The 21123-nt window shown below is 46.7% G+C and overlaps 1 protein-coding gene across 7 annotated transcripts in view; it reads right to left on the bottom strand.

The window, feature by feature from the left end:
* Nucleotides 1–21123, bottom strand: part of LOC106564464 (histone lysine acetyltransferase CREBBP) — a 39248-nt gene that overhangs the window by 6111 nt on the left and 12014 nt on the right. The window contains exons 4-26 of one of the 7 annotated variants that reach the window (XM_082958732.1): nt 19602–19715; nt 18230–18472; nt 17723–17810; nt 17259–17399; nt 16789–16906; nt 14152–14341; nt 13911–13973; nt 13584–13705; nt 11112–11312; nt 10543–10878; nt 9992–10180; nt 9636–9804; nt 9025–9143; nt 4753–4992; nt 4525–4613; nt 3719–3799; nt 3495–3551; nt 2820–2897; nt 2648–2715; nt 1729–1879; nt 1025–1171; nt 564–677; nt 252–417 (exon numbers count right to left, since the gene is read on the bottom strand). In XM_082958732.1, coding sequence (XP_082814858.1) covers nt 252–417; nt 564–677; nt 1025–1171; nt 1729–1879; nt 2648–2715; nt 2820–2897; nt 3495–3551; nt 3719–3799; nt 4525–4613; nt 4753–4992; nt 9025–9143; nt 9636–9804; nt 9992–10180; nt 10543–10878; nt 11112–11312; nt 13584–13705; nt 13911–13973; nt 14152–14341; nt 16789–16906; nt 17259–17399; nt 17723–17810; nt 18230–18472; nt 19602–19715 — 3284 coding nt within the window. The other 6 variants (XM_082958733.1, XM_082958735.1, XM_082958734.1 and 3 more) reach the window with 6 other exon arrangements.

Raw genomic sequence — 21123 nt, 5'->3', positions numbered from 1 at the left:
GTTGGCCCGTTTGAAGAGAAGACAACTTTCCCAAGGCCAAGGCTGGGGACTCAACTGTACCAAGTCTACAAGATAGGCCTGAAAGGCTTTAGCCATTGAGAGGCCTACCTTGACGTCGTGGATGATCCTCTCCACGAAAGCAGTATCCAGCATCTTCTTGTACCACTCCTGCAGCCTCTTGGGCTTGGGGGATCTAACTTTAACCCTTAATCCTTACCTTAATCCTAACCATAATCTTAATCCAAAATCACCTTGAAGTCATGAAGGATCCTCTCAGCGAAGGCCTTCTCCAGCATCTTCCTGTACCACTCCTGCAGCCTCTTGGGCTTGGGGATCTTCTGGTCGGCAGGGTGGCAGTGGAAGATGTAGTCGTCCCCCTCGCTGGGGGGGCACGCCCAGATGTGACCCTGAGAGTAGCTGAGGGGGAGAAGAGACAACGGTTGGCTGTTTTGGGAGGGAGACATATTTAATGCAAGTGGGGAGTTACCTCCATCAAGTAAAGTGGTTTACTTGAGAAAACTGCAATATGAATGCATTTGATTGCACTATTAATTAAGACCTACCCGAGTTTCTTTACATACTCCAGGTAGCCAATAAGGATCTCATGATAGACGGCCGTCCTTAGCAGTCGAGGTTTGAAGAAGTGAATACTGTCCAGGTAAGATATGTAAACCCGTCTGTGGAGGAAGGGAGACACAGGAATAAACAAATGTCATCGGTTAGTCAGTCATTTCCATTACGTCATCAATTATTTCAACAACACATTTATAAAATGTATACATTTATTTATGTAATATGTTACTACTGAATCAAGGGTCTACCAACATCACATTCCGTGTACCCCATTACAGGTACTATGGACTAGCCCCATGTAGGGGGTACAGGTACTCCGGACCAGCCCCATGTAGGGGGTACAGGTACTATGGACCAGCCCCATGTAGGGGGTACAGGTACTCCGGACCAGCCCCATGTAGGGGGTACAGGTACTCCGGACCAGCCCCATGTAGGGGGTACAGGTGCTGACCTGGTGTTGGGGAAGGAGCAGTCCGAGCCGTACTCCTGAACGTGCATCCCGAAGAAACACACATCCACGCCGTCGATCTCCTCAAAGGCGAAAAGCGCTTTGGTTCTGTAGGGGAAGGTCTCAGACATCTCACCGGTGTCCACAAACCTGACCAGAAAAAACCCCAGAAAGACAGACGTCTTGTCTACATCGCACATTAACCACGTGTCAAAGAGGCCAAACTGAATGGGCAGTTAAGAGCATTGGGCCAGTAAACAAAAGGTCGATGTGCCCTTGAGCAAGGCACTTAACCCTAATTTGCTCCTGTAAGTCACTCTGGATAAGAGCGTCTGCTAAATATGAACTGACCATTGAAGGCAGTAACAGGGAGTGTATACATCTGCTCAAACATGCAGGTTCAACAACATGGAATTTAAGAGATGAATATATGATCATTAGGTTTTATGTGGTGTATTCTTATCTCCTGGGCTCTCTGCAAAGCCAAAGTCAAACAAGGGTGCCGACCACACTGTTTACTGGCAACAATAAAACAGGAGCGTGGACAAATATTCGGTGTATTGACTATGTTGAGGTACAGACAAGACTTCCTTACATGCTGTGAAAGTGCCTGCACAACTAAAGAAGTGCAATAAATGTGTATACCGTCAGTACATTAAAATGTTAGGTAGTGCACTACACGTGCGTGTCCACTCCTCAGTCTCTACCTGGATTTCATGCCAGGTTTGACCTCTGTAGTTTTGTCAGAGCTGGCCACCACTCGTACGTACACCTCCCCTGCCTCAGGGTGGTTCTGCCTCTTCAGATACTTATTCACCCGGTCCTCGATGTACATGCCCAACCGTGTCGTCTGCAACCCTACACACACACGGAGAGAGATTGGTCCAAAAAGGTCACAAACCTTCATTCAGCAGGACATGTTTTATGTATGACAGAGTCTAATTTAGCTTAATGCCATGTGCATGGAATGGTCAAACACGCTCTCTGGTACTACAAATACCAGAGGCAAAACTGAAAATGTGTGGGTGAAAGAGAGCTACTGCAGGTAATTGGAGAAAGCCAGTATGTCATAAGTCCATGACATTTACCATATGGAAGTGGTTTGTCATATAGAGAAAAGGCTTCTGTAAAGCTTGAATAACTAGGCTATTAAACAGATGTTTAAAAAGATTTGGCCATTTTTTTTTTATATTGCATGACGAATTGGCTAAGTATTCCAATACTCTTAAAAGGGGAAATCAGCTGTTGCTACATCAAATGATGACCTTGAAGGACTGATACAGTGTACACATTGATTATTGAAAAATATGCCTTATAAATGCCTCATGAGCTCAGTTCAACCATCGTACCCCATCAGAACCCAAAATAAGCTGTTTTACTCCAATGTTTGAAAACAAAGTAAATGTAACCAAACACTATATAGCCTATAATAAAACTATATTTTTGATACCAGATGGTCAGTCCTTGCATCCATAGCTTGCTCTATGAATTTGGAAGCAGTTACATTTCTCCAGCCCCATCACTCAGCTTTGTACCGAAACAGTGATAATGCTTTGTTATTGTTTCAACTGCGGATTGCCACTTTAAGATGGGGCTTAAGGCCAGGGAATGGACAAGAGGATGTACGTTTTGCAGAAAACTTGTTGTCTTTCCGTGTTTTCCCACTCTTCTTCAAACAGTTGTCACAGATGAATCTGCAGAGTGAGAGAAAGAAAAAGAGTCATTCATGTAACTGGTATCGAATAGAACTTCTTCCCACCATTTTGTGACAATGTCAGAGGTTAAGCTGGATGTTTACCCGGATGGCCAGATGACGTCATAGTGTAGAACACATATCTGATGCATCTTCCGTCCGCAATCTTTACAGTCAACAAACCTGGTGACAAAAACACCACATCTTGGTTTACTACAGAAATCCATTAACAGCTATACCCGGTATGTCCCCCATTTAGGTCAACAGTTTCTCTTCTTGTTTGTTTCAATTGTACTGTTCACGATATGTAAGAGTGCTGATTGGCTTGACTGCTAGAACAGGAAGCCATAGAGAGAGATCAACATTCACTTAATATTCCTCCAGTTCTTACGCACGTGCAAGCAGACCAATGCAAGTGCGCCTTTGTAGGAGGGGTTGGAATACAATAGTCATATGTAGGCCATTATTCATTCATGTATTCATAAAAAAAATATACTTTTCATTATAATAAACCTCAAATGTGTAAATAGAACAGAAATTAAAAGGTGAGCAAAAGTGGAGATCTATGAGTGGCTCTTATGTTGTCTATTGAAAATCAAGCACGTGGCCAAAGGTGTACATGTTGAAATGCTCCCCTAGGTGATATAAAACTAAACACCAGACGGCGCTTCAGAGCTGAGCAGGAAGTCTAGTAGGGACATTGCAGGAGCAGCAGGCTGATATGAAAGGTATATGGAGTGAGTGTGAGCTGGTTACAGATGGCTGGTTAAAGAGCCTTACGGTTCAGGGTCTAGTGTATCGTTCTTCTTCCTCTCAAACTGGTCTTTACATATCATTCTGAAGAGGCAGAGAAGACAGCAACTGGTTAGATGACACGGTTAAATCATGACATGAAACAAACATTTACTGCAAATACCTGAATATAAAACAAGATCCTATTGGAGTTTGAATGAGATGAATGAAGTGAACTGGAGAACAAGTTAAGCAGAGACGGGTTGACTCACGTCTGTGGTTGTGCCGGGTCGTCCCCTAACGTCACATTGTGCCCCTGGATCTCATTGAAGCACTTCTCACAGAAATGATACCTGGAACAAGACGAGACACACACATACACACACTATAGCACACGGAACACAGAAAATGGCACCAGGCCCAAAGAGCACCAACAGACATTCAAAGCATCCACTTGCCTCAACTGGATATAACTGAATTGTGGTTGTCGTACCTAGCTGCCTTAAGTAGATGCATTAACTAAGTCACTCTGGATAAAAGTGTCTGCTAAATGTACAGATCTGAAATAAGATGACTACCTAAAAAGGTTGTCAGTGCATATGAACATCAGAAAAGTGATTCCTATGTCAGAGTTGTACAGTAAGTACTTGCACATTAAACTTCAATGCAAATGTTTCCATTAGAACATGGGAGAACAGTAGACCATGCTGCAAGAGAGATCAGGGCCTGTATATTCATAAAGCATTTCTGCAAACGAGTACTGATCTAGGATCAGACCCCCCCCCCCCGATCCACGTTATCTTATGGCGTTATCTAGTGATCTAAAAGGACAAACTGATCCTAGATCAGCACTCCTAATCGGAGATGCTTTATTAATACGGGCTCAGAGCATGCGGCCTTGTGTTACAGCGTTATGCTATCTATTCACACGCCACGGCCGCTGTGCTGCACAACCCCATCCCAACGCATGCAGAGGAAAAAGTAGTTGCAGTTACATGACCTGAACACCAGGCGGAGCAAGGGGGCAGTGTTCTGATCGAGCACTCTGCCATTTAGTGCAGAGAGAGGCAACTCTTACCTGTTCTGGTAGCTGTAGTAGATGCCGCCGGTGGGTATGGTGCACAACTGCTTACCATAACAGCAGAGAGTTTGAGGAGAGAACTCATACTGCAAAGGAAGTGGCCAACGATAAAATGTTAGAATACAGATTTGCAAGAAAAGTTCATTCCAGAGATGAAAATCTCTGCCTCCGATCCCTCCCTCCCTTTCTCCACTACCCTCCCCGCCTCCCATCCCTTCATCTCACCTTGCGGCCGCAGCAGTAGCCAAGGCTCATCATAACGGGGTCTATCTCCAGCTCAAACACCTCGGCCAGCTTAGAGCAGAACTTGTAGACGCGGGACGTCTTGCGGTTGTAGATCCAGGCGTTGTTGAACATGACCCAGATGTCTTCCACGTACTGCCAGGGTTCCTGGTACTGACCTGTGTCCAGCTTACGCTTTATGGTGGACAGGTCGATGGGGTTCTTCACGATGTCAAAGTAGTCCTGGAGGGAAGAAAGTCAGCTGTTCATCAGACCGCATCAGTCAATTGCTACACCTAACAAACATTTGCAGACATATTTTCATAGAAAATAAAGTGAATATAACCCATGATTCATCCTAAAATATTAGCAGACCTGCCAACCCTGTCCAACTTTTTAGAGTACCAGACACGTGCGGCAAATTGTAGATTCACCTCGCGCACGTAGTACGGGCCGAACTGGAGTTCTTTCCCCACCGCACACTCGTGTGCGCGATGTTTGTTAGTCTGATCGCAATTATAGAATTGTACCAAATCAAGTCTATAAAAGGTTGGAATACTTTATATGACAGCATTCCATTTACACACATTAACAAGATCTAATTAGAAAGAACAAAAGGGCCTTTATTCTTGGAGTTTATTTTATTAAACAAATAAGTTATTTGTTTAGGTACAAACTGTACAAACGCCTTATCCACGATCAAACTTTTTTTTTAAACTCTGATATGGAGAACAAATGTTTGAAGCAGAGCATCAAATAACATGTTATCCATAATAAAAAGGAAAAGGCTATGATAGGAAACAGTGGGTGAGAACAAATCTTCTGGAGACCTTCAAATGTTCAGGAAACCATTTCCTAGACAGGTAGCTAGCAGATTTAGCCTTATGCAGCAGGGTATCAGGGTAGACTTCTCTGTGGCAAACAGTTCTTCTGGCAATCATTGAAACCTTCTTGGTAACGAGGGCACTCAGCAGGTCTGTACTGAGGGAGCCTCTGTACTGGGTTTTGTTCTTGGAAACGAGACTGAATATTCGTTCGCAGTCTGCATTGCTGTGGAAAATGACCAATATCCCCAGCATCACAGCCCCCCCCCCCCCCCTCCATTGTGCTGACTTCTCTCCAGGCCTGATCCGTGTGCATGTTGACCAGACTCCGCTCAAATGGTGTTGCCTAATAGTCTAAACTAATCTTCCACCAGATCAACAGAGGCTCCCTCAGGAATAATGCAGGGAAAGTGTGCCATGAAAAAGTCGAGGGATGAGAACTTGGCAGTCTGCCTGTTGGCAATGTCAGCGACCACTGCATGCTGGAGGAGCACATCGCCAAATGGAAATTTCAGCAACATGTAGTCTACTGCAGAAGAAAATACATTACTGACATCTGCATAGAAGGTCTTCAGATCCAGCTTGCCTTGGCTTCCTATGTAGGTACGGGTGTCCTGGCCAATGGACAGCTCCTCGTCAGAAAGCTGGTTTTGTCTCTCCAGGTAGAGCGTAGGCTTGACACCAGTACAGTTTTTTCATGAGCACACGTGCTTAGACAAACATTATGGATCACACCTGGTTCAGTCCAGTCCTCTGAAAAAGTATTTTACAGTAGGCTACCGCAAAAGGAATCTGACCGCTGTTCAGTAGGCTACCGCAAAGGGAATCTGAACGCTGTTCAGTAGACTACCGCAAAGGGAATCTGAACGCTGTTCAGTAGGCTACCGCAAAGGGAATCTGACCGCTGTTCAGTAGACTACCGCAAAGGGAATCTGAACGCTGTTCAGTAGACTACCGCAAAGGGAATCTGAACGCTGTTCAGTAGACTACCGCAAAGGGAATCTGAACGCTGTTCAGTAGACTACCGCAAAGGGAATCTGACCGCTGTTCAGTAGACTACCGCAAAGGGAATCTGAACGCTGTTCAGTAGATTACCGCAAAGGGAATCTGAACGCTGTTCAGTAGACTACCGCAAAGGGAATCTGAACGCTGTTCAGTAGACTACCGCAAAGGGAATCTGAACGCTGTTCAGTAGACTACCTGCAAAGGGAATCTGAACGCTGTTCGCCAGAAGAGTCTGTTGTTTCAGCCTATGTAAAGGTGCCTATTGTATTTCTTTGCAGTGCATACATCATTTCAGTTTCAAAAATGTATAAAATCTCAAATCTAGTGCAATGCATTTTAGAAGTATTGCCTCCATAGCTAATACCAGACACCCATTCTTCATCATTCAGTCTTCTAAACTCCTGACTCCATTTAATGCCAAGATGTTTATATTTATTTTACTTTTACAATGCTTTTTGTGACGTGGATCATAATTATAGTTACAGTCTCAGGTAGGATCCTCGTAACATTACGAATTAAATGTATATCACACTCGCACAAATGCGACAAGTTATTTTTCGTATTTGCATTTCATTTCTTTCACTAGCAAATGTGAGTGAACTGCTGTCACTTTAGAGCCCACTGAATGTCCACCTTATGTTCGCTAACGTTAGCTTGAAACAATTAGTGTTTACCTTTCCACAACACACGGAGTGGACTGTGTTTACGTACAGCTGACAGTCGGCAAACTCAACATCACAACAAACAGGAGGGGTTGACACGGGGTAGCTACATCCAATAACGATGTATTCATCTCCATGTCTGTTGACACAAACTCCGTACATGTCTGTGTGTTGCAGTTCGAGAATCGGGATGTTAGATTTACTCAGAGGATTTCTTTTGTATTCATGTTTTTTTATTAATAAAAAAAAAAATGTATCAGGCCCTATTCATTTCTGCATACTTTTAACTGGGATCTCGTACCTGCGTATAAGGACAGAGATTTGCGTAGTTGGTACGCAAAATGTGTGCATGTTGGCAGGTCTGTATTAGGAGTATAATTCAGATTTGCTGGACTGGAAGTTTCAGGTGGAATGACTAAAGGGTATTTGAGCTCTGTGGTTCTCTATAGAGTGGTTTAAGGGGTGGGCTACTTAGAGGGATGCCCTGCAACATAGAGACTCTGGGTCCTGTCTGTAGTGTGTACTCACTGGGATGCCCAGTACCATGGGGTCTACAGGCTGTCTGAAGGGTAGAGACTCTGGGTCCTGTCTGTAGTGTGTACTCACTGGGATGCCCTGCAACATGGGGTCTACAGGCTGTCTGAAGGGTAGAGACTCTGGGTCCTGTCTGTAGCGTGTACTCACTGGGATGCCCAGTACCATGGGGTCTACAGGCTGTCTGAAGGGTAGAGACTCTGGGTCCTGTCTGTAGCGTGTACTCACTGGGATGCCCAGTACCATGGGGTCTACAGGCTGTCTGAAGGGTAGAGACTCTGGGTCCTGTCTGTAGTGTGTACTCACTGGGATGCCCAGTACCATGGGGTCTACAGGCTGTCTGAAGGGTAGAGACTCTGGGTCCTGTCTGTAGCGTGTACTCACTGGGATGCCCAGTACCATGGGGTCTACAGGCTGTCTGAAGGGTAGAGACTCTGGGTCCTGTCTGTAGCGTGTACTCACTGGGATGCCCAGTACCATGGGGTCTACAGGCTGTCTGAAGGGTAGAGACTCTGGGTCCTGTCTGTAGTGTGTACTCACTGGGATGCCCAGTACCATGGGGTCTACAGGCTGTCTGAAGGGTAGAGACTCTGGGTCCTGTCTGTAGTGTGTACTCACTGGGATGCCCAGTACCATGGGGTCTACAGGCTGTCTGAAGGGTAGAGACTCTGGGTCCTGTCTGTAGTGTGTACTCACTGGGATGCCCAGTACCATGGGGTCTACAGGCTGTCTGAAGGGTAGAGACTCTGGGTCCTGTCTGTAGTGTGTACTCACTGGGATGCCCAGTACCATGGGGTCTACAGGCTGTCTGAAGGGTAGAGACTCTGGGTCCTGTCTGTAGTGTGTACTCACTGGGATGCCCAGTACCATGGGGTCTACAGGCTGTCTGAAGGGTAGAGACTCTGGGTCCTGTCTGTAGTGTGTACTCACTGGGATGCCCAGTACCATGGGGTCTACAGGCTGTCTGAAGGGTAGAGACTCTGGGTCCTGTCTGTAGTGTGTACTCACTGGGATGCCCAGTACCATGGGGTCTACAGGCAGTCTGAAGGGTAGAGACTCTGGGTCCTGTCTGTAGTGTGTACTCACTGGGATGCCCAGTACCATGGGGTCTACAGGCTGTCTGAAGGGTAGAGACTCTGGGTCCTGTCTGTAGTGTGTACTCACTGGGATGCCCTGCAACATGGGGTCTACAGGCAGTCTGAAGGGTAGAGACTCTGGGTCCTGTCTGTAGCGTGTCTGTGTGTACTCACTGGGATGCCCAGTACCATGGGGTCTACAGGCTGTCTGAAGGGTAGAGACTCTGGGTCCTGTCTGTAAAGAGACTCTAGGGTGGGCATGAGGGCCTGGCGCAGCTCCTCTGGCTTAAAGACTGGAACAGATATGGAGAGAAAGAGATTTAATCTGTGTTTTTTAATAAGTTTCATCCTAGACCAATTTCTTGTCCTGTCCCTAGTCCCTTCTTGAGAGAGGGTGAGAGCGAGAGAAAGTGCGAGCGAGAGCGAGAGAATGGCGAGAGAGAGAATGGCGAGAGAGAGAGAATGGCGAGAGAGAGAGAGAATGGCCAGAATACAATTTTGATAAACTCCCATATCTACTGGGTGAAATACCACATTGTGCCATCACAGCAGCAAGCTTTGTGACCTGTTGCCACAAGAAAAGGGCAACCAGTGAAGAACAATCACTATTGTAAATACAACCTATATTTATTTTCCCTTTTGTACTTTAACTATTTGCGCACCGTTACAACACTGTATATAGACATAATGTCTTCATTCTTTTAGAACTTTTGTATTGTTTATTATCCATTTCACTTGCTTTGGCAGAGAGAGGAGAGGAGAGGAGGAGAGGAGAGAGAGCTCACTTTTCCTCCGTGACTGAGAAGGGGATGAGGACACTGTGCCGTTGGCTCCTCCCCCCTCCTCCTCTTTGGGCTCAGTCTTCATCTCCAGCTTCTTCTCCTCAGTCTCCATTGGCACCTGCTTCTCTTCTGGCTCCTCCTTCACTGACAGGGAACCAGAGTCCTCCTCAGTCTGCAAACAGGAAGTAAAGATGGGCGATTAATAAAGCTAGGGAAAATGCCTTGTTTACAGTATAAACCATGTGATTCATAGCTTCTATTTCTATGATTCAACATTGTCTAATGACATGGATGGACTTCACATGACTTCTGGAGCTCAGCTTAATCAAGCCTGAATGAATGAAAAAAACAAAACACACCTCCATCTTGGGCTCGTTCTTGCCACTGGCCGACTCAAACTCCCGCTGGTCCCTAAGCTGCAGCTCGGCCTTGGTCTCCTGGGCCGGCAGGTCAGGCAAAGCATGCTGGGAGTGCGAATGCAAGTCGCCGCTGGCGGCAGAAGCTGGGGTGGGCACCCGGTTATCCAGACTGGCACCTGTCTGAGAAAGCTGAAAGAGAGAGAGAAGGAGAGAGCGCCAGAGTGAGAGGAAGAGCGAGAGCGAGAAAAAAGGAGAGTGAGCAAAAGAAAGAAAAAGAGGGAAAAAGGAAGAATAATAAGAAGAGGGTCAAATGAGCAGTTAGTGGAAAGCAAGTTCTTCACAATTTGTGAAAACAGTGAGTGAGAGACTAGTGAGTTTGGGGGACAGATCAGACATTCCATGGTTGTCATGCAGCTAGAACACAAGATGGCATGGTCAATGGAGGTCAAAAGGTCAACCAGAAAGGGTTGAAGGTGAGAGGTTAGAAAGGGATGTCGTGTAGGTAGAAGTTCAAGGTGGAAGGGCATGCCATGCAGTCTCAGGGCTCTCACCGGCGTGGTCGGGGGCTGCACTGTAGGAAGCTCCGGTTGGGGTTGGGACTGAGTCTGTGGCTGGAGGGGAGTATGTGGCTGGGGTTGAGGAGGCTGGGTCTGGGTCAGGTTTGGGCGGGGAGGGGTGTTGGAAGGACCAGGACCGGGGGTGGAAAGGGTGGGGGTTGAGCTGCGGCTGGAGGGCTTGGGGGGCTGCAGGTTAGTAGTGGGCCCCCCTGTGGAGGAAGAGGGTGGAGGAGTAGAGCGCGGGGGGGGCTGGGACGGGAGCTGGGGGCCCAGGGGACCAAGTGCACTCATAGGGAGGTTAGCACTCTGCTGCTGCTGCGGCGACTGCTGCTGTAGGGAGAGAGAGGAGGCGCACACACACACAAACAGAAGACACGACGACACAGAACAACGATTACATACACATAAACCAATCACACACAGAGACTTGAGTTAAGGGAACCTCATGATAGTCAGTGTGTGAGTTGTGATGGTTACTGATTTTAGTGGGTAATTGAACCCCCCCAGTAGACCAGGCCTTCCCTCCCACCATCTATCTAACCCTCCCTCCCTTTATCTCTCACCTGTGTGACAGCAGCCTGTGCTGGGGGCTGGCCTAGACCCAGGTTGTTAGCATTCATGGCACCGGAGGCAGAGGGGGGAAATGGGGTCTGAGGGGGATGGAATTGACTATTTTGATTGGCTGTCTGGCCCACCATGCTGCCGCCGCCGTGGGATCCCAGCATGCCCTGGGCCTGTGGCATCCGCGAGGGAGACAGACCCATCTGAGGAGGAGAGAGTGTTACTGTGGTAATAGGAGAACCAATCAATCAAATCCTAGATATACACAAACACAATGAAGCGTAAAGAGGAGTATGCCAGCCTTAACTTCTCTAGGGTAGGGGGCAGTATTCTGACGTCTGGATGAAAGGCGTGCCCAAATTAAACTGCCTGCTACTCAGGCTCAGAAGGTAGGATATGCATATTATTAGTAGATTTGGATACAAAACACTGAAGTTTCTAAAACTGTTTGAATGATGTCTGTGAGTATAACAGAACTCATATGGCAGGCAAAAACCTGAGAAAAATCCAACCCGGAAGTGTGGAAATCTGAGGGTTGTAGTTTTTCAAGTGATTACCTATACAGTATACAGTGACTTAGGGTTCATTTTGCACTTCCTAAGGCTTCCACTAGATGTCAACAGTCTTTAGAACGTTGTTTCAACCTTCTACTGTGAATATGGAGCGAACAAGAGGGCCTGGAAGTTGATGAGTGAGAAAATGACATGAGCTCAGAGGCGTGTGCTCACGTGAGAGTTAGCTGTGTTCCTTTTCTTTTCTGAAGACATTGGAATTGTCCGGTTGGAATATTACTGAAGATTTATGTTAAAAACATCCTAAAGATTGATGCTATACATCGTTTGACATATTTCTACGAACGTAAATATAACTTTTTTTTACTTTTGGTCGTGACATTTGCACGCGCTTCCTGCATTTGGAGTAGTGGACTGAACGCGCAAACAAAAGGAGGTATTGACATAAATGGACTTTATCGAACAAAACAAACATTTATTGTGGACCTGGGATTCCTGGGAGTGCATTCTGATGAAGATCACAGGTAAGTGAATATTTCTAATATTATTTCTGAGTTTTGTTGACAAAATGGCGGGTTTGGTATCGTGTCTGAACGCTATACTCAGATTATTGCAAAGTGTGCTTTCGCTGTAAAGTGTTTTTGAAATCTGACACATCGGTTGCATTAAGGAGAAGTGTATCTATAATTCTTTGAATAACAGTTTAATATTTTCTCAACGTTTATGATGAGTATTTCTGTAAATTGATGTGCTCATTCACCGGAAGTTTTGGGAGGCAGAACATTTCACGCCAATGTAAAAAATGTTTTTTTTTTATATAAATATGAACTTTATCAAGCAAAACATACATGTATTGTGTAACATGAAGTCCTATGAGTGCCATCTGATGAAGATTATCAAAGGTTAGTGATTAATTTTAGCTGTATTTCTGGTTTTTGTGACGCTTCTCCTTGCTTGGAAAATGGCTGTGTGGTTTTTCTTGTTTAGGTGCTGTCCTAACATAATCTAATGTTATGCTTTCGCCGTAAAGCCTTTTTGAAATCGGACAATGTGGTTGGATTAACGAGAAGTGCATCTTTAAAATGGGTTATAATAGTTGTATGTTTGAGAAATTTGAGTTATGAGACTTTTGTTGTTTTGAATTTGGCGCCCTGCTATTTCATTGGCTGTTGGCAGTGTGTCCCGCAGGTGAGACGCTAGCGTCCCACATACCCCAGAGAGGTTAATGCTATAGTCTGGGGCCCCTAAAATACAGCATCATTTCAATATATCCCTTCAAGCCTATGTGAATACCAATTTAAAGTCTGAATACAACCAGTTTTTTCCATTTCAATTAGTCACTGTGCCGTCTCTTCCAGACAGCACCAACAGAGGGGTTGTCTATAACGGGAGAGATCATCAATTATCACTACGAGAGCTCTCGACAAGACGGCGTCATCAGTAAGCAAGCGGCGCTCTGACTGACTCAAAGCGCTAGGAAAACTAAAATAAATGGCGCGCTGTGTGTTGAAACGTGACCCCTGTAACTCCCGCATCCCACGCTTTGGTTTTTACTAAAGAACTGTCGCCGTGATGCTGCTGAGCGTTAAGAGGGAATGCTGGGAGTACAAACTCTCCATCCTTCCCCCTCTCTCTCACATCCCTTGTTCTCTCCATTCTCTCTGTCAGTCTTGGTACAACGGTAAACCATGCCAGCAGTGCTGTACTTTACTTCAGAGGGGTGGTGCTGCTGCATCATTTCAACCTAACAAAAGGTCCTAACTGACTGACTGACACTTCTCTCTTGGCCACTAAAAATACTCTCCAACATACGGTGAGTCATGGCTGGAGAGAACATTATGTCCTGCATACCAAATGGCACCCTATTCCCTACATAGGGCTCTGGTCAAAATTAGCGCATTATGGGAGGTGTTGACAGGACACCCTTATATATCCTAGTGTGTGTGTGTGTGTGGTACTCACGGAGGGGACGGAGCCCATGTTGATCTGTGTGGGATGGTTCATGGGGGAGGCGGCACGGGGCCCTAGAGGCTGCTGGGACATCTGGATGTTGGGCAGGGCCATGGGGCTGAACTGACTGAGCCCTGCAGAGGAGAGGTGGAGCACAACGTCAGGCAAGAAGCGCGCCCTCACCACGCACACACGCCCTCACCACGCACACGGGACATGACGCACAACACACCTGTAGAGAGATGCCAAGCGCATACATCAAATTGATCGACACGAATACGCAGATTCACACCACACACAAATTGCCTTAAGTAAGAAATCCTAGGGTGGGGTTGGTACCTTGAACAATTTGCATGCGATTCATGATCTGATTTGGCACATTGGGCATAGACACAGGCCCATCTGAGAAAGAGGAGGAAGCAGAGAAAGACAGCAGGATAAGCTAAGGGTTGGAGAAGAGCAGCAAACAAAGACGGCAGAAAAGCAACCCCCCAAACAGTTCCAGAAAAGCCCTGTCTTTTCCCACCACCACTACTACCACCTCCAGTGTTCGGGTTTAGGGTTATGGCTTGGTACTCACTCTGTGGCCTAACAGACTGCCCAGGGCCCAGGGTGTTGGGCTGCGGGAGACCTCCAGGCTGCTGTTGGGCTCCTGCAGCCGTCAGAGGCCCCTGGTTGATGATCTGTTTCTGGAGCCGAGACCTCCTCTTCTCCTCCAGCTCCTTCTGGATTTTATAGATCTTCTCTGCCAGGAAGTGGTAGTATTCATCCTGCAGGGGAGACAACAAATTAATGAATAAAATGGTTGGGTAATGTAGTTCAAAACAATCTAGCAGTCTAAAAACTCCAAACTATTAGAATGCATAAAAACTAGTTTACCACCATTATGGCTCATCAACTTCAGTGCTCAAGTGTTGGTAAGAGCACAAACTGATAGAACAGATAAAAGCAGGACACTGAGGACTATTCAGGGGGCTTGTTTCTGGGGAATGTGAGCTGTGGACCCTGCTGTTGGCAGACTCATCCATGTCCCCCTCGACCTTCCCAGTGCGCGTCGTACCCTGCTGTTGGCAGACTCATCCATGTCCCCCTCCACCTTCCCAGCGCGCGCGTCGTACCCTAATGTTGGCAGACTCATCCATGTCCCCCTCGACCTTCCCAGCGCGCGCGTCGTACCCTGCTGTTGGCAGACTCATCCATGTCCCCCTCCACCTTCCCAGTGCGCGTCGTACCCTGCTGTTGGCAGACTCATCCATGTCCCCCTCCACCTTCCCAGTGCGCGTCGTACCCTAATGTTGGCAGACTCATCCATGTCCCCCTCCACCTTCCCAGTGCGCGTCGTACCCTGCTGTTGGCAGACTCATCCATGTCCCCCTCCACCTTCCCAGCATGCACATCGTACCCTAATGTTGGCAGACTCATCCATGTCCCCCTCCACCTTCCCAGCGCGCGCGTCGTACCCTAATGTTGGCAGACTCATCCATGTCCCCCTCCACCTTCCCAGCATGCACATCGTACCCTAATGTTGGCAGACTCATACATGTCCCCCTCCACCTTCCCAGCATGCACATCGTACCCTAATGTTGGCAGACTTATACATGTCCCCCTCCACCTTCCCAGCATGCACATCGTACCCTAATGTTGGCAGACTCATACAGTGCATTCAGAAAGTATTCAGACCCCTTGATTATATTTTTTCCCCTCAAGCTACACCCAATACCCCATAATGACAAACCGAAAACAGGTTTACACAATTTAGCAAATTTATTTAAAAAACAGAAATTCCTTATTTACATAAGTACTCAGACCATTTGATATGAGACTCGAAATTGAGCTCAGGTGCATCCTGTTTCCATTGATCATCCTTGAGATGTTTCTACAACTTGGAGTCCACCTGTGGTAAATTCAATTGATTGAACATTATTTGGAAAGGCACACACCTGTCTATTTAATGTCCCACAGTTCATGTCAGAGCAAAAACCAAGCCATGAGGTCGAAAGAATTGTCTGTAGAGCTCTGAGACAGGATTGTGTCGAGGCACAGATCTGGGGAAGGATACCAAAAAATATCTGCAGCATTGAAGGTCTCCAAGAACACAGTGGCCTCCATCATTCTTAAATTAAAGAAGTTTGGAACCACCAAGACTCTTGCTAGAGGTGGCCGCCAGGCAAAACTGATCAATTGTGGGAGAAGGGCCTTGGTCAGGGAGGTGACCAAGAACCCGATGGTCACTGACAGAGAGCTCCAGAGTTCCTCTGTGGAGATAGGAGAACCTTCCAGAAGGACAACCATCTCTGCAGCACTCCACCAATCAGGCCTTCATGGTTGTGGCCAGATGGAAGCCAGTCATCAGTAAAAGGCACATGACAGCCCGCTTGGAGTTTGCTAAAAGGCACCTAAAGGACTCTGACCATGAAAAACAAGAGTCTCTTGTCTGATGAAAGCAAGGCTGAACTCTTTGGCCTGAATTCCAAGCGTCACACCTAGGGGAAACCTGGCACCATCCCTACGGTGAAGCATGGTTGTGGCAGGATCATGCTGTGGTGATGTTTTTAAGCGGCAGGTACTGGGAGACTAGTCAGGATCGAGGCAAAGATGAACAGAGCAAAGTATAAAAAGATCCTTGATGAAAACCTGCTCCAGAGCACCCAGGACCTCAGACTGGGGTGAAGGTTCACCTTCCAACAGGACAATGATCCTAAGCAAACAGCCAAGACAATGCAGGAGTGGCTTAGGGACAAGTCTCTGAATGTCCTCGAGTGGCCCAACCAGAGCCCGTACTTGAACCTGATCTAATATCTCTGGAGACCTGAAAATGGCTGTGCAGCAACACTCCCCATTCAGCCTGACAGAGCGAGGGGCTCTGCAGAGATTTTTTTTTGAGAAACTCCAAATACAGGTGTGCCAAGCTTGTAGCGTCATACCCAAGAAGACTCGAGGCTGTAATCGCTGTCAAAGGTGCTTCAACAAAGTACTGAGTAAAGGGTCTGAATATGTAAATATGATTTCTTTTATTTTTAATACATTTGCAAACATTTCTAAAAATCTGTTTTTGCTTTGTCATTATGGGGTATTGTGTGTAGATTGATGAGGAAAAAACGTAATCCATTTTAGAATAAAGCTGTAATGTAACAAAATGTGGAAAAAGTGAAGGGGTCCGAATACTTTCCGAATGCACTGTACCCCTCCACCTTCCTAGCTTGTGTGTGTGTCGTACCCTGCTGTTGGCAGACTCGTACATGTCCCCCTCGACCTTCCTAGCGTATGCCACCAGGTTCTCCATCCGCCTATCCTTTAGAGCTGCCGGATCTGGGGTGGGGAAAATGGCTTGTACTCTGGACAGAGAGAAGGAGAGAGCAGAGGCATTGAATAAACAAACTAATGAACATGGGAAGGACTCTGAGTCTCTAGACTCTTTTCAAGTGATTCACTGCTTATGTCGCCTTAAGAACATGACTTTCTCATTACAGAGCATCTGATATAAGTGGATGTGGGTGGTTGTGACTAGGAAGTTGTTTGTGTGGTGGGTGACAATAAATCTAAAGGCTCCCGGTGAGTCACAATACAAAACCACTGCTTTGGAAATGAACCACAACTCTGAGAGACTTGTGTTTAGTATTCCATTGAGGTAAGAGTATTTTAACAGTTTTCTATGGTCGTTTTCCCACTGCAGCCACCTGGACGTACAGTTTGTGGACGAGGTGGTTGCGGAGGTCCTGAGTGACGTGTTCATGCCAGGTCTTCCTGACTCCCGATGCTGAGAGGGGGGCGGCGGTGGGCAGGCTACCCCCCATGGAGCCAACACCTGACCCGTCGGACAGCAGCTGACTGACAGGGGGAGGAGAGGGGGAGATTAGGACAAGGGAAAACATCTTACATAGGCCTGAACAAAAGCTCACGAGGAGTTCCAATTCAATTAAGTCTGGTGCTGTGTCAACAAGTCACTTCATATGGAAACCTGTGTGAGAATCTTCAATACAGCTAAATGTATTCACTTATTATCCATGATCGTGCTATACGCCTACTTTCATGTATCAGTCACTTGATCTATTTCTTCTAAGCTAAAGCAACAGTTTTTTAATAACCACTTATTCAATCAATCAATTCCTTGGCACAGCTCCTAGACATGATGTATGTTTGCTGAGACTTACTTGTTGGCGTTGAGAGAGTCTGAGTGCAGGTTGGTCTGATCTGACGAGGCCACGCCCATCGCCCCGCCCCCCAGAGCCATCTGGTTACCTGGAGAAACAGAGACACGGCAAGTTAAAATCTGTATGTGTCTAGACGCAAGTTAAGATTGTATTATACACACACGTCTCGTCAGACAAGACAGAAGCACACACACGCTTTAATGTTTACGCAGTTAAATTAAGTAGAAACTGTTACTAGATGGTTAACTAAATAATAAAACCTGTTGAGCATGGTCCAATGGAGACTGACTAAACTATGGTCTCTTAATCAAACATTTCTCCCAAACTGACACACCTGGGATCGTGATCATTAAGCAGCAAACAGAAAATTGATAAAAACAGGGAGGGACCACCTGAACTGGTCCAATAAGAAACACTAATTCCCATTTTCCATTCCAAAACATTTCCAAATGTCTTCTGTGGAGTGTCCTACTGAACACAGCCCTGCTATACAAAACCACTCTTTACCTAGTGCATTGATGGGTCTCATCAGCTGTGGATGCTGCCCCTGGGTAGCGTTCTGTCCCCCTGGGGGGGTCTGACCGGGGGTGGCGGTCTGGTTGCTGTACGGCAGGCCCAGGGCAGCGTAGGCCCTCTGCATGGAGGAGGGGTCGATGGGGGTGGGGGTGTTGAGGGAGGGAGCGCTGGGGGGGCCAGAGACCACAGAGGCCAGGGAGTTCTGGAGGGCAGCGTTGGGGGAACTCAGCAAGGCTGGAGGGGGAAGAGAGATTCTAGTTAACATTGTAATACAATGTAATCAAGCACAAATATACACACGGTCATGTAGGCACACATTCATGTATACACACAATCAGCGCACACACACAAACCTTTCATAACTTGATATTTATTCTTGGAACTTTACTTGCCATGATATCCGTGAGAAACAGCAGATATGGTTCTAATCTTAGTGGTTTAACCACATTGTAACACACAAGAGCTGTAGAAATTCCTTCAGGGGGCATTACATGTGTAAAATCTGCATATTAAATAGAGTTCAGCCAACATACTACTCTAAGACTACGTCCCAAATGGCACCCTATTCCCTATAGTGCACTATGGGCCCTGGTCTATGTAGGGAATAGGGTGCAATTTGGGACGCATCATAAGACAAAAAGGAAATCAGAGGAGAATGAACAAACGCTGCTTGCTATTTACACTGGCAGGAGTAAAGTCAGTGGTGCCATTGTGCTTTCCAGCATGTGAATCAGGCAGAGAGAAACAAACTCTGAAGAACAGAGTGATGAAAGATGCTGAGCAGAGGGAGAGAGAATGAGCAAGCGGAGAACGAGAGAAAGAAGGAGTAAAAGAGCAAAGGGAAAAAAACAAGAAAGCAGAGTAAGGCAAAGAGATGGAGAGAGAGGGAGCAATTAACAGAGTGAGAGAACAAGAAAGGAGAAAGTCATCTGGGGGGTTTAAATGAATCATCAGTCCACCAGCCAATCGCTCAGCAGGACAGCCACACACCCTCCATCCCCCTCCTCTCCCTCCTGCGTCTCGGATTACAAGCCCAGCAGGAGTCCACTCTTGCTCATCGAGCTGTTCACAGCCAGCCCTGTGGAACGCTAGCCTGGTCCCAGATCTGATTGTGCCGTCTTGCCTAGATCTACGGTCATTGGCAAGACAGCACAAACATATCTAAGACCAGGCTGGCGGAACACAAGGCTAGTATATAAATATCCTACAGGTGGCGGTGTCTTATGGATGATGAAGTACTCATCGAGTAGGATGAGGTGGTCTCTAGTCACTGATCTAAGTTCAGTTTTGGGTTTTCATCCTAATGGTTGATATATGGGGAGTCAGTAAACTGATCCTAGATCAGTGTGTGGGTACTACTCACGTTGCTGGTTCTTCTTGTCACTGGCGTTCTTTAGCGGCAGGCAGACAGGACAGTCGTGCCGCGTACAGTTCTTCCAGTGTGAGATGATCTGTCTGGATGACGCACAGTGAGCCACTACAGAGGGGAAAGGAAGAGCAGAGGGAACAGTGTTACCCCACCTGTAACACAGGTTTAAATGTCACGTGCACAAGTACAGTGAAATGCCTTTCTTGCAAGCACTAAACCCAACAATGCAGTAATCAATAACAATGTAATACTAAAAATAACAAGGTAGAACAAAATGAAATAAACACATGAGAAGTACGCTACATGACCAAAAGTATGTTAACACCTGCTCATCGAACATCTTATTAAAAAATCATGGGCATTAATATGGAGTTGGTTCCCCCTTTGCTGCGATAACAGCCTCCACTATAGTGGAAAGCCTTCCCAGAAGATGTTGGAACACTGCTGCGGGGACTCAATTCATCCACAACTGCATTAGTGAGTTCGGGCACTGATGTTGGGCAATTTGGCCAGGCTTGCAGTTGGCTTTCCAATTCATCCCAAAGGTGTTCAATGGGATTGAGGTCAGGGCTCTGTGCAGACTAGTCAAGTTCTTCCACACCGAACTTGACAAACCATTTCTGTATGGACCTCGCTTTGTGCACGAGGACAATGTCATGCTGAAACAGGGAAGGGCCTTCCCCAAACTGTTGCCAAAGTTGGAAGCACAGAATCGTCTAGAATGTCAATGTATGCTGTAGCATTAAGATTTCCCTTCACTGCAACTAAGGGGCCTAGCCCGAATAATGAAAAACAGCCCCAGAACATTATTCCTCCTCTACCAAACTTTAGTTGGCACTATGCATTCTGGCAGGTAGCGTTCTCCTGGCATTCGATAAACCCAGATTTATCTGTCGGACTGCCAGATGGTGAAGCGTGATTCATCACTCCAGAGAACGCATGTCCACTGCTACAGAGTCCAATGGCGGCAAGCTTTACACCACTCCAGCCAACACTTGGCATTGTGCATGGTGATCTTAGGCTTGTGTGTGACTGCTCGGCCATGGAAACCCATTTCATGAAGCTCCCGATGAGCAGTTCTTGTGTAGACGTTGCTTCCAGAGGCAGTTTGGAACTCGGTAGTGAGTGTTGCACACGAGGACAGACGATTTTTACGCACCACACGTTTCAACACTTGGCGGTCCCGTTCTGTGAGCTTGTGTGGCATACCACTAATGCGGAGCCGCTGTTGCTCCTAGACGTTGCCACTTCACAGCACTTACAGTTGACCGGGGCAGCTCTAGCAGGGCAGAAATTGGACAAACTGACTTGTTGGAAAGGTGGCACCCTATGACGGTGCCACGTTGAATGACACAGCTCTTCAGTACAAGCCATTACACTGCCAATGTTCGTCTATGAAGATCGCATGACTGTGTGCTCAGTTTTATATAGCTGCAGAATCCGCTAATATGAAGGGCTGTCCGCATACTTTTGACCATGTAGTGTAAGTAAGCTATATACAGGGTCAGTTTGAATA

The sequence above is a fragment of the Salmo salar genome, chromosome 12, assembly GCF_965601325.2.
Source record: "Salmo salar chromosome 12, fSalSal1, whole genome shotgun sequence".
Taxonomy (NCBI): Eukaryota; Metazoa; Chordata; class Actinopteri; order Salmoniformes; family Salmonidae; genus Salmo; species Salmo salar.
Note: the sequence above shows the minus strand (reverse complement) of the source record. Positions and strands in the feature narration are given on the sequence as shown.